The 11,399-nt window shown below is 38.5% G+C and overlaps 1 protein-coding gene across 3 annotated transcripts in view; it reads left to right on the top strand.

Moving 5' to 3' along the window:
* Positions 1-7,283, top strand: part of stox2b (storkhead box 2b) — a 37,463-nt gene extending 30,180 nt beyond the window's left edge. For all 3 annotated transcript variants that reach the window (XM_046859253.1, XM_046859255.1, XM_046859254.1), the window contains exons 3-4: positions 1-1,639; positions 6,905-7,283. The exon at positions 1-1,639 is cut by the window's left edge and continues 615 nt beyond it. In XM_046859253.1, coding sequence (XP_046715209.1) covers positions 1-1,639; positions 6,905-7,094 — 1,829 coding nt within the window. In that variant the 3' untranslated portion in view covers positions 7,095-7,283. The remainder of the gene's footprint in view (positions 1,640-6,904) is intronic.
* The last annotated feature ends 4,116 nt before the right edge of the window (positions 7,284-11,399 follow it).

Here is an 11,399-nt window from a genome sequence, read left to right as displayed (position 1 = left end):
GCACTGTCCCACGAGATGTGGAGATGGAGATCATTCGACGAATCAACCCAGACCTAACAGTTGAGAATCTGGCTCGCCATACAGCCGTGATGAAGCGGCTAGAGGAGGAGAAGGCTCAGAGAAGCAAAGCTAATTCGTCAGCTCAGCACAGCACTCGGAGTAAACGCAGCCGTAGTCATCGCAAGGCCCAACAGGGTAAATCTTCAAGGTCCCACAGCAAAACACGTGCCTCTAGAGGGGAACGGTCTGAAGGCTCCAACCTGGATATATCATATGACCGGGACTACAGGTTCTATAGCTCATCTCTGGTGCGCTCTCCAAGAGAGACAATGATGTCCATGGAGAGAAACAGGGGAAAATACATAATGCATAGCAACCCAAACATTGTGGAGTCCCACTTCACTACAGCGCCAGAGTGGGACGTGTCAGGAGAACTAGCCAAAAGAAGGACAGAGATGCCCTTTCCAGAACCATCCAGGGCACAGTCACATTCCAAAGTTCATCGAAGCCACAGCCACACCCAGGAAAGGAAATCGCGAAATGAAAGGTCAGATAAGGCGAAAGAGAGGTCACGCTCTATGGACAATTCCAAGGGCCCTCTAGGAGGACCGTTCTTGGGCACTGTTGAAGACTATGAGTGCAGTCCGGATGAACGCAACCGGTATTACACTGATGATGGGACTTTGAGGGCGTCTGCCCAGAAGAGCCACTACTCTCGTGCTATGCACTCTGCTGCTAGGTTGAACTCTGATATTTGTGTGCCTGATGTTGGAAGGGGGGCTCCAGAGGATGCCATGCACTGTAGAACGCTGGAGAAAAGTAAAAGCAAAGACTGTTTAACGGCCTTTACTGACCTTAAGGCCTGCTCTCTAAAAACACCTGTGGATGACTATTTCCAGCATACAGCAGTGAATGAGGCATCCTACTCTGCTCATTCTTCTCTTTCAAAATCCAATCATGATTTTAAAGAAGGTGTTTGGAAGGGGATTTCTTCTGAACGTCCAGCTCCAATTCTGACCTCACCTCATCCTGTAGAGTATAATGACGATTCCACAATGGGACAGAACAGTTTATCATTATCTGTGTCAAACCAGATGCCAGAGCCTGTGCCCAATGGACGCTTAGTGCACCAACACAACCCTGACTCAGGTGACTTGGATAAAATGGCAGAGGTTTACAACCAAGAGACCTTGTTCAAACCTGTGGACTATGTGGAAAGCAGTTTCTCCAGGCCAGGGACGATGCGCAAAGCTCCACACACAAAGTCCGTGGAGGTACTGGAGAACCAGGAACACTTTGAAGATCCTCTTCCGTTGTCTGTACCATCATCGTCCGGCCAGGAGCAGGCTGCGTGCATGGAAACCACCTTTGACTACTACAATGTTTCAGATGACGAGTCTGAGGACACTAGCCATAAGAACAAAGTGGAGGAGAAAGTTCGGGAAGGTGGAGGGACAATGAAGTGGCTATTGGAGCGGGAGAAGGAGCGAGACCTCCAGCGCAAGTTTGAAAAGAACCTCACCTTTCTCAGTCCCAAAGAAGGGGAGAGCAGCAACAGCCAGAAGTCGGCCCACTCCACACGTCTGGACAGCATGGACTCCAGCAGTGTGACTGTGGACAGTGGATTTAATTCCCCACGGTAAGGCACTCAGGTCCAGTATTGGGTTTCCTACTCTTGTTTGGATGCCAAAGTAGTTCTCCTGCTTGAACTGGAGCAGTATGCTATTCTGTGAATAGACAAAGTGTCGGTGTACTTCAGCACATTTAATTTTTTAAACTCACCATGACAAGTAGAGTCTACACGCTCGATTAAAATATTAGCATTATGTTCACATCTTTTGCTGTTTTATCAGTGGTATGAGATTTAATGAATGAGATGAATACTACTGTGAAATGTATCGTCTTCACTAATATAGTGGCACTGATATTAAAAAGCCACATCCACAATAGTACAGGTAAGCCACTAACAATATGCAGATGAAGATATTTTGAGCAGTGTTTCTGACTGAAAATGATCATCACATCTTACCATACAATATAAGTTTTTATGAAAGCAAAAAAAAAAAAACTTTTTCACAGCAGCAGTTCCTCTTTTTCCCCCCCCAATGGACAGTGCGGTACTGCACGGTACATCATACCACAGCGCCACTGAATTCTCATCTCTGACTGGTTAGAAGGTGTTGACACATTGACCGTGACTGTAGCCCCACCTGCAAGGCAAATCACAGGTTTATATTAATATGCTCTAAAATAGTTTTTCTAGTATTTTGTAACCTCAACAAGACCTTGCATGGTGCTCCATGTTAAACGAATTTTAGAAGGGGTGAACACTTTGTAACAGGCAGAGGGAAATCAGTTTTTTAGCATGCGAAAATATTTAGTACCGCGGTCTTATTGGCAAAAAAAAAAAGAATACGAGAATGATTCTACTATAGCATAAATAGTGTTTTTATAGATATAGATATCTCTCTCTCTCTCATATCTCAAAATATGAATATAGAGACGAGTACGTGTCATTCTTTAATTAACAAACAAATAGTGTTGAAAAATCGTATTATAGAAATTAAACAATTTAGAATGTGCTGCTATTAAAATATACAGCTTCGTTGTAATGGCTACTACTCTCGTTTAATTATTTTTCTATAACTCCAACATTACAAGCATACATCTAATTCTACATGCGTAATAATAGTGGTATGATGCCGTACTGCACTGTCCCATGGGGAAGGGCTGTTTGTGCCATTTGGTGGATTAAGTCACTATGCTCATGAGTAGCAATGAGGATGACTGGCCGTGTAATTGCAATTAAAAGGGGAGTGTGTAAAAACACAATGACTCATTCCAACTTCATTGTCACCAGCTTTTTTTCTGTTTAGGATGCCAGATATTAAGTTATAGAGATAATGATGTATTCTGGGGTCATTATTAAAGTGAAGCAGCTTTCAAGTTTTCATTGGTTGCCAAAACCTCCTGTTTTTCAGCACTGCAACATTTTAAATTAGAAAGCATTCGCTCACAAAATACCAACCCACATAACTGTTAGTGTCACAAATGTAATCTAATTTTATTTGATAATTCGAATGTTTAGTCATATGAACAGCATTATTTTTACTATTTGGTACTACATTTATGCCTTTACCGATTTTTGTTTCAGAGGTGTTTACACTTTTATAAATGAATAGTTGTTTCATTTTCTGTTTTGTTAGTTGTATTTTATTTTTATTACTATTATTTTTTGCTTTTGTTATTTTAAGTGTGTTCCATTGATCACTGTTGTCTAAGTGTACATTGAGTGTTATTTCAAATTTCTTTGATTGTGGTTTTGGTTGCATTTTGCACTCCTCCAGCATCAGAAACAAGCAAAAAAGAAACACTTTTCAATTAGGTGGCAGTAGATTGAGAAATTCTGCTCATTCAGCATTTCTCATTGTCATATGTGTGTCACTGATGTGTGAGTATATGAGATGCATTACAGTTTAAAAAAGGAAATCCTAAAGGACTGCAGGTGTTGAATTTGACCAACTTTATGCTAAAGTTTACGAATCCTCATGTTATATTAACCTGATGCCTTGAGCACACGGTGCAACACAAAAAGTAGCCCCCTTTTCTGTCACATTTGTGTCTTAACCGCCAATCCTGACAGTACATCCTTTTTATTTGTGGCACTGCCTCCTCGATGTGTGAAAGCTGTCAAACTAAAACCTGCACATTATTTCCACATTTACACAACACTCTTTTCATAAGTGTCTTTAGTTGTGAGCCAAAAACTAGTCGGTATGTGAAATGGTTGCCGTACAAAATTTAATGCGTTTCATGCAGTAGGACAGGGCTGCTCACAAGAATCTACATTAGTCCTCCTGCTTCAAAATAAATTAACAAACAGAACAAGAAATGAGAAAATAAATGCCATCGCGTGAACGTCAAAACTCGCTGGCAGAAAAAAAGTACTGGTACCTTGTCTCTAGCCTGGTGCCCTTATTGTAAAGAAGTGGGGAGTGGATGGAAGTGCAAAAGACAAAAATTACTAAAACTTAACACCATATCCTGAATGTGGAACGTGAATTACAACTCTAATGATTAATTACAAACGAAAGACAAAAGATTGCAGTGAACCATAAGTAACATATAGCTATGAGATCTAATTAATCTCTGCAAAACCGGGAAACAAGTGTGGAAACTTGTGAGGGTGCAGTGGCAGACTGGAATCAGAGTCCAAGATTCTTGTATTCCATTTTTATATATATGGATATTATTGTCATTAAAAAAAAAAAAAACAATTAAACATAATCCGCACCTTAGATTTTGTGGAAATGTTTGACCATTAAATCAACATTGGTGTGTTTATGCTTTCTGTACCCGTCGGTTCTTTAGAACGTTGGTCTACAGGAGCAGCTCATTAGCAGAAAACATGGTTCATTGCTTTCGTTTGTCTGATTCTGCACAATCTTGTCGTCTAGGATATTGTTTTTGTTCAGATCACCAGGCGTGGCTGGCGGTGGCAGTGAGAAATCCCCACAGTCCCTACAGAAGTCTCCTCTGTTCAGTGTTTAGCTAAATCACTAAGCTACTGTCAGGTTTGTTTAGACATGGTGGGGATGTGGCGTATCTCAAACGCTCTTGACTGTTGTGTAAATCGGGCAAGCAATATAACACAACGCCACTCTGATATTGTTTAAAAGGAAATATTTCACCGTACAGAATCAACTCGTAGCTCTCTTCTCATTTTTTGAGGAAGGGTTCAAAAGGTGTATGCCTATATGTACACTGTCAGTGATGAGGAATGATATAGTTGTAATGTACAGATACTGGCAAGAGACCACAAAAAAAATTATGCAAATTTTTCTCACATTTCACACATTCATGGATGCAAAAAAATGTGCCCTGTGTCTTTAAAAAATGTTTTTGTTTGATTATGTAAAATTGTTTTTATGAATTAAACAAAGCTCTGTTTTTCATGTTGTATTTCGTTTGCTCTGTTTATTCCCCCAGTCGTCTGTGTGTGCGTGTGAGACATTCATTTCCACTTGATTGTGCTGTTTTGTTAAGATTAAGGAAAACAATAAGAAAAGATGGAAATTCAATCTAATTTCTCCATTTTCCTTCATTGGCTTCATCTCACTCGAGCGTTACAGCCAAATTTCCACTCAAAACCACCTGTAACATGCAGTTTCCAAGGGCCAGATCTTGTGAGTGAAGCGTTACATTAATTGGCCATTTCCACGACTGCTTCTGCCACATCAATTTTTTTTCTTTCTTCCTTTCTCTCCCTTCTTTTTTCAGTACCCACATTTCGGACAACAAGCTGTAGAAAAAGGGAGCCTCAGTGGCATCCCACACTCAAACTGCATACAAGAGAGTTAAACCCACTACAGCATCAAACCTCAGTCATCAAACTTTCCAACCGCTATTTGAAGGTTCTCCAGACTCGCTTAAACGTGAATCAGAACCTGATGTGTCTGGAGTTTTTTTTTCGTCTTTTCTTGGTTTAATTCAAACCACACGAATGGGATCCAGGTGGAGTGAGGTTACACTGAAGACACAAAAGCTCTTACTTCTCTCAACTCGTTTGGTGTAGCTGCTTTTTTTCCCTGCCCCTTAAACATTTTTTTGTGGTGTGACAAAAACAGCCAAGAATGTCTAAAATACTGATTTGGCATTTTGGTCACAGCGTTCTTATAAGATCTGACAGGAGTGAGGGGGGGCAGTCTGCAACTGGTCCTGTATAGATTTGTCAGTAGGAAAACATCAGGTTTATGTGTTTTGTAAAAATACAGGTCTAAATGCAGTTATTTAAGATTTAACTCTAATCTAGACAGATGTAAAATTCAGTTTCATGGGTAAGAACATGTATACACCTGGTCATTTTATACATCTAGAATGTTTGCCCATTTACATTTGTAGAGCAATAATGTAATGCCTCTGTTTAACGGATTGAAATAGCATTGTGCAAATCAGCCAATATCCAGTGGTATGAAAAATCCTGATTTTTGAATACTAAATTTGATTTCTTTCATCATATTTGTTTGGAAAGTTTTCACTCAACTAAACAGCTGTTCTTATACTATTCAGTCTTTTAAGCAAAATGCTTTTCAGGCCTCCTGACGTGGCTCGCTCGGATTAAAATCTGTTTTAGATTGCATCTTAAATGCGGTTAGATTTGTAACTTTTTTCTACCCAGTACTGAGCTAACCAGGTGTAAATGGGGTCTGAGAATTATTATGGCCAGATGTTGTACAAATGGAAATGCATCCTTTTCTACTGGGAACTCGTTCATTCCCACCAGTTTTTACTTTGTGTTTAGAGCCAAGTTGAGCTATGGAGCATTTAGTAGAGTTTTGGTAGCCTCTTCCAAACATCCATCTCTAAAATTGAGTAAAGCAGAGTTGGAGGTAATTACAAACAGGGTGGAAATGAAACTTTGAGGAACAATACATTAACTGAATTCTCAAACAATCGTGCAATTATAATATGGTCTTTAGCAAATTCTCTGTTGAATAGTTGTCTTTTTAAATAATTCACTGGAGTTAATGTAAAAATGAATGAAAAATGAAAATAACACATTTATTTACTTTGTTAACCCTTACCTCTCTGCAATCTAGATAAAAGATGCACAAAATGACCAGGTCTAAAAGTAGTTTTAAAACTTTCTCAAAGGAAAAAAAAAAAAAGAATAGCTTTTCCCCAAATATAATGACCATGCTCATTTCATGGCACTGTACTTTATTGTATGGCTCATTTCTGTTCTTCTTTTAATTTCTTTTTTTGGCTTTCACTGATTACCATTATCACTCTGTTACTATTTAACCCCTTCACCATCTTTTCTCCACCGTAACACCTTTTGCTTTCTTTCTCTCTTTCCCCCCTTTTCTTCTCTTTCTTATTTCTCTTTCTCTCTGGGCTCCAGCACCCGCGAGAGCCTCGCTTCCAACACGTCAAGCAACGTGGACAATAACCGACGACAGAACATGGCTCTGAGTCCCAGGCACTTGGGCACCAAGAGACCTCCTCCTCCCTACCACGTACCTGCTTTCCGGCCTGTTCCTGAGCCGCCCGCCACTCGTCCAGAGAAACAGGCCTCCATTACCAGCGTGTAGACGAGGAACTGGAGTATAGAGGAAAGGACAACTCATTAAATGCACTGAAGCAGTGTCCAATGAAATGAAACACACACTTTATTTTAGATAACTTGGGAATGGTTTAAAAACGAAAACACACAATGGCTGAAGCTATTTGTTGTATAAAACTGCTCTCATTATTTGATTTAAATATATTGATCTTAGGAACTACGGGTCTCCGTAACCTTCACAGATTTCCTGCGACAACTTTACCGTGTTCAGTGTTGGTTTTCAACTCTCAGGTCAATCGTAGTTCCACACCTTGTTTGGCAAAGACGGACTCCTTCTAGATCGTTCTCACACGCGTGGTCCTGCGCATCTGATGCAGAGACCGTTTTTCTCAGCTCTCTTCACAATCCGGATTCAATACAGACGCCTCGGTTGGCTGTCGGTTTTTACAAAATCCTTCTCTGTTTATATCGGAATTTCACCAAAAAAAAAAAAAAAAGGACTATTTTCATACATACATCAAATATCCATTGTATGATAACCCAAACAAATTCATACAAATTTTGATACAACAGGTGCTATTCTTCTCTTGGCTAAAATGAACTGGACATGAACAGAATTACGGATGCTCCCCCACCAGCCGGTTATGATTATTATTTTGTTTTTCGATTTTCTATTTGAACCCGGTGCTCTGAACTACTGAAAGAGAAGACAGAAAAAAACACACACACTGCTACCTCCACGCTTTGGTACCATGGCTAACGGTGACACAAATGGTGTTTTTTTCCATTTGGTCAAGCCCACGGGTAGCAGCTTGCAAACTGTGACTGAGCTGTGGGTGCTTTCTAAAATGAGACAGATGGTGAAGGTGCTAAAGTTGCCCACGATAAAGTGTTTGAAATCTGATTTACAATTCTTCATGACAATGAACTTTACCGAAAACGGGACTCTTTAATCACCTGAATTTGCTCTGAATAGCTATACAACTCTCTTTACCTTACTTTTCTATTTAATTTGGCACACACTGTTATCCAGCACACACAATTCTTCTCTTCTCCCAATACAGTCGACCAACCAAGGCATGTTTGGTGTCTCAATTTTGCTTTTAAGGTATTGAACTGGTGGATAAAGAAAAATTGCTAACAGTGTCGAGTTGCTCAGTATCTCGATTGTGGTTTCTGAGATACAGTTTCTGAGACTGCATGACACACTGTTGGACTCACAGTACAAGAAGAAGCTCCAAACGGCCTCAGCGGCCATTTTGTTGCATAGCACTTAATTTCGCACGGTGGAAATGTAGGTTAGAAGTGAATCATTGGATTGAACACGCTGCCAGAGAATAGCTTTTGATCATGAATGTTTGATCACCCTAAATAGCTGCACTTAAATGAGAACAAAAAAAGTGTTCTGTTCAATAACTAGTTTTGTATATAAAGACATGTTCTCTAATCTCAGATTGTAATTGGACTAAAAACAAGTGCTTTATATAAAAAAAAAAAAACCTGAAGCTGTTAGTGTAAGCTTTGAGTTCTGTTAATATTAGACAGTGATTGTATCAATTGTATGGCAAAATTCAGATATGTGATGGTCCAGGAATGCCTGTTGATTTGGCTTAAAAAATTTGACGTTTTTTCCAACCTGACTTTCTCTCTAATTTAGTTTCAGCACATTTTCCACCCTCTGGTTAGGTTCAATTAAGATCATGTCTTACTCCTTTTTTTCCCCTTAAATGCATCTTTTTAAACTGTTGTTATCGATGCATGTCATGCAACAATCGGAGAAAAGCGCTCACTGACTTGCACATACACAGATGCCCATGATTGTCATTAGTAATGATTGATAAATGAGGAAGTATGCCACAAGACAATGTTTAATTTTGCTCTATTGGACTCGGCTAGCGGTGACATTTTTGTGATTTAAAACCGTGGTTTCTGGGCGAGTGAACAACTTTAAACCTTTGATGTTTAGAAACCATAACCATATTTTACCCAATTGCTTTTCATTTGAATGTACGGTAGTATTCTCCTGAAGATCAGGTTAGGAGGTTAAAGAGTCAGTTTAACAAATGCAGCAGGAAATCTGGGTACAAGATGGCTAGCTAAGTGTTTTCTTCACACAGTGAGAATCAAACTGATCTGATTAAGTTGTGTATAAACGGTCATCAGTTTAGTTCGGAACCAGATACCGGCCTTCAAAATGTGCCAGTCAGAATGGAAACTTCCTTCCTCTTCTTCCTGTTCGCATTGCTTTAACATTACATGCGATTAAGAGACAAATGTTTCAGCTGAGAAAAGCATTTTTTTTTTTTTTTTATTTATGCATATGTAGAAGAGCAGGTTTTCCTAGACAGCCAAAACAATTTCTCCAGCTAATTTTTAACCAAAAAATAAATAAAAATTATAGCTAAACATTTTCCTAAACTTGCCTTTATTTCTTAAATAAAAATGTAAGTACAGAGGAGTTAAAAATTTTGGGCAGCACTGTAGCTGTTCTATGATTTGCACATTTGTTTTGTTAATTAATCTGATTCCTGATTCAAACATGCCCAGCCTAGTGTTACCTGTTGAGCTTCAAAGCTCCAAATAAAAAGACACCAAACATGTTTTTACTGACTTCAGTTAAGTATTTCCGTTTGGCTGCACTATATTTTTTAAGGTTTTTTCACACGGCCCATAGTGGCTTTCTGCCAGTGAGATATAAACTTGCGCCAAACCAGAAGGTTTTCACACGTGTGATCATATTAATTCTATTTTAATCCTCCAATAGTCGGACAGATTCCTGCACAGATCCAATCGACGGAAATTTCATTGAAAACAGTCACTTCTTAATTTACCATGTGTGACAGAGAGACGAGTCCAATGCTCTGCATTCTGCTTCCTAACACACACACACACACACACACACACACACACGCACGCACACGCACGCACACACGTAGAGAAACGTGACTTTCCTGAGATAACGGAGAGAATAGTGGAGAGAATGGCGATTTGAAAAAGTTTGCACTAAATGCCTGATGTGTAACGGCTGTAAACAAGACCAACAAAACAGACGAAACCATCCGAGACGGATGCTGTGTTTATACTGAACATATTTAATATGAAACGCGGATAGTCCATAAGACGTCTTCCCTTATCATGATGGGTTTCTTAGCGTTCTCTAAGACATCGTTCCTCATTGTGACGTTACGTCGAGCTGTAAGAGATGTTTATCTGTCATACTCAGTATAATATCTTCGAAGAGGGATTTTTTTTGTAAAGTCTGTAATATTAAAAAAAAGTCCCTACTTGTGTAGTCGTGGTGTTCAATGTTAAGTGTATATGATTTCCCCGCCCCTCGGGGTATCGTGTAACTTTTTAAGACAATAAAATTACAATCACTAACCTGGTGTGATCTGCTGGTGCTCAGTGTCTTCTGTGATCCGGAGGGTAGAATGAACAGCCATAATAACAAACAAATAAAAATGATGATAATACCTGAATGCTTGTATTTTTTTTTTTTTAAATAGTCTGCACTAATTTTGCAATTTTATTAATATAAATTTGTAATACACTAATAAGGAAGTGATAGAGTATAATCATGTAGTGTTGTCTAACAACAGTATTGATGATGATGATTATTATTAGCATCAACCCATTGTTTGATAATTGAACTAGAAAACTATTATAACTGATAATCTACTATGAAAATATACTTGATTGATAGTATAAATCATAACTTCCATATTTTGGTATTATTTTTAAGCTTAATGTTCTTTGTAATTTTTAATCTTAAACTTTTCCAATAATAATAATTGTTTTTCTTTTTTTTTTTCTTCGTGTTTGTGTGTAGATTCTATTTACATTTATTCACCTCTCACATATTCATTATTGTATTGTATATATGGGTTTGTCATTAGCAGCTGTCAGGATTCAGAAGTGTGTTAAAGGTCACAGCAGGAGGATCAGCACATATCCGCCAGGGGGCGCAGGAGACAACGCTGATAAATAACACCGGGTTATTTGAAACGACTGAATTTCCTGCTCAGTCACCTGCTTTTATTTGTGTTCAAGTGCACAATAATGTCTTAATAATGACCAAATTTGTTTGTAGAATAATGTAAGTATTTTTGACTGGGTTGTGTGTTAATACAATTACATATAATTATTAAATATATACACACCTGTATCCAACTCCAGTCTTAACACCAGAACCCCAAAGATTAAGAAAATATATAGCATTTTATTATTTTTAATGAAAATAAAAATGCGTTTTTGTTTATTTATTCTAATTTTATTAAAGCTAAAAAGTATTATTATTTTAAATAATAATAATAATTATAATGAATAATAAGTA

The sequence above is a fragment of the Silurus meridionalis genome, chromosome 10 (genome assembly GCF_014805685.1).
Source record: "Silurus meridionalis isolate SWU-2019-XX chromosome 10, ASM1480568v1, whole genome shotgun sequence".
Classification (NCBI taxonomy): Eukaryota; Metazoa; Chordata; class Actinopteri; order Siluriformes; family Siluridae; genus Silurus; species Silurus meridionalis.
Note: the sequence above shows the minus strand (reverse complement) of the source record. Positions and strands in the feature narration are given on the sequence as shown.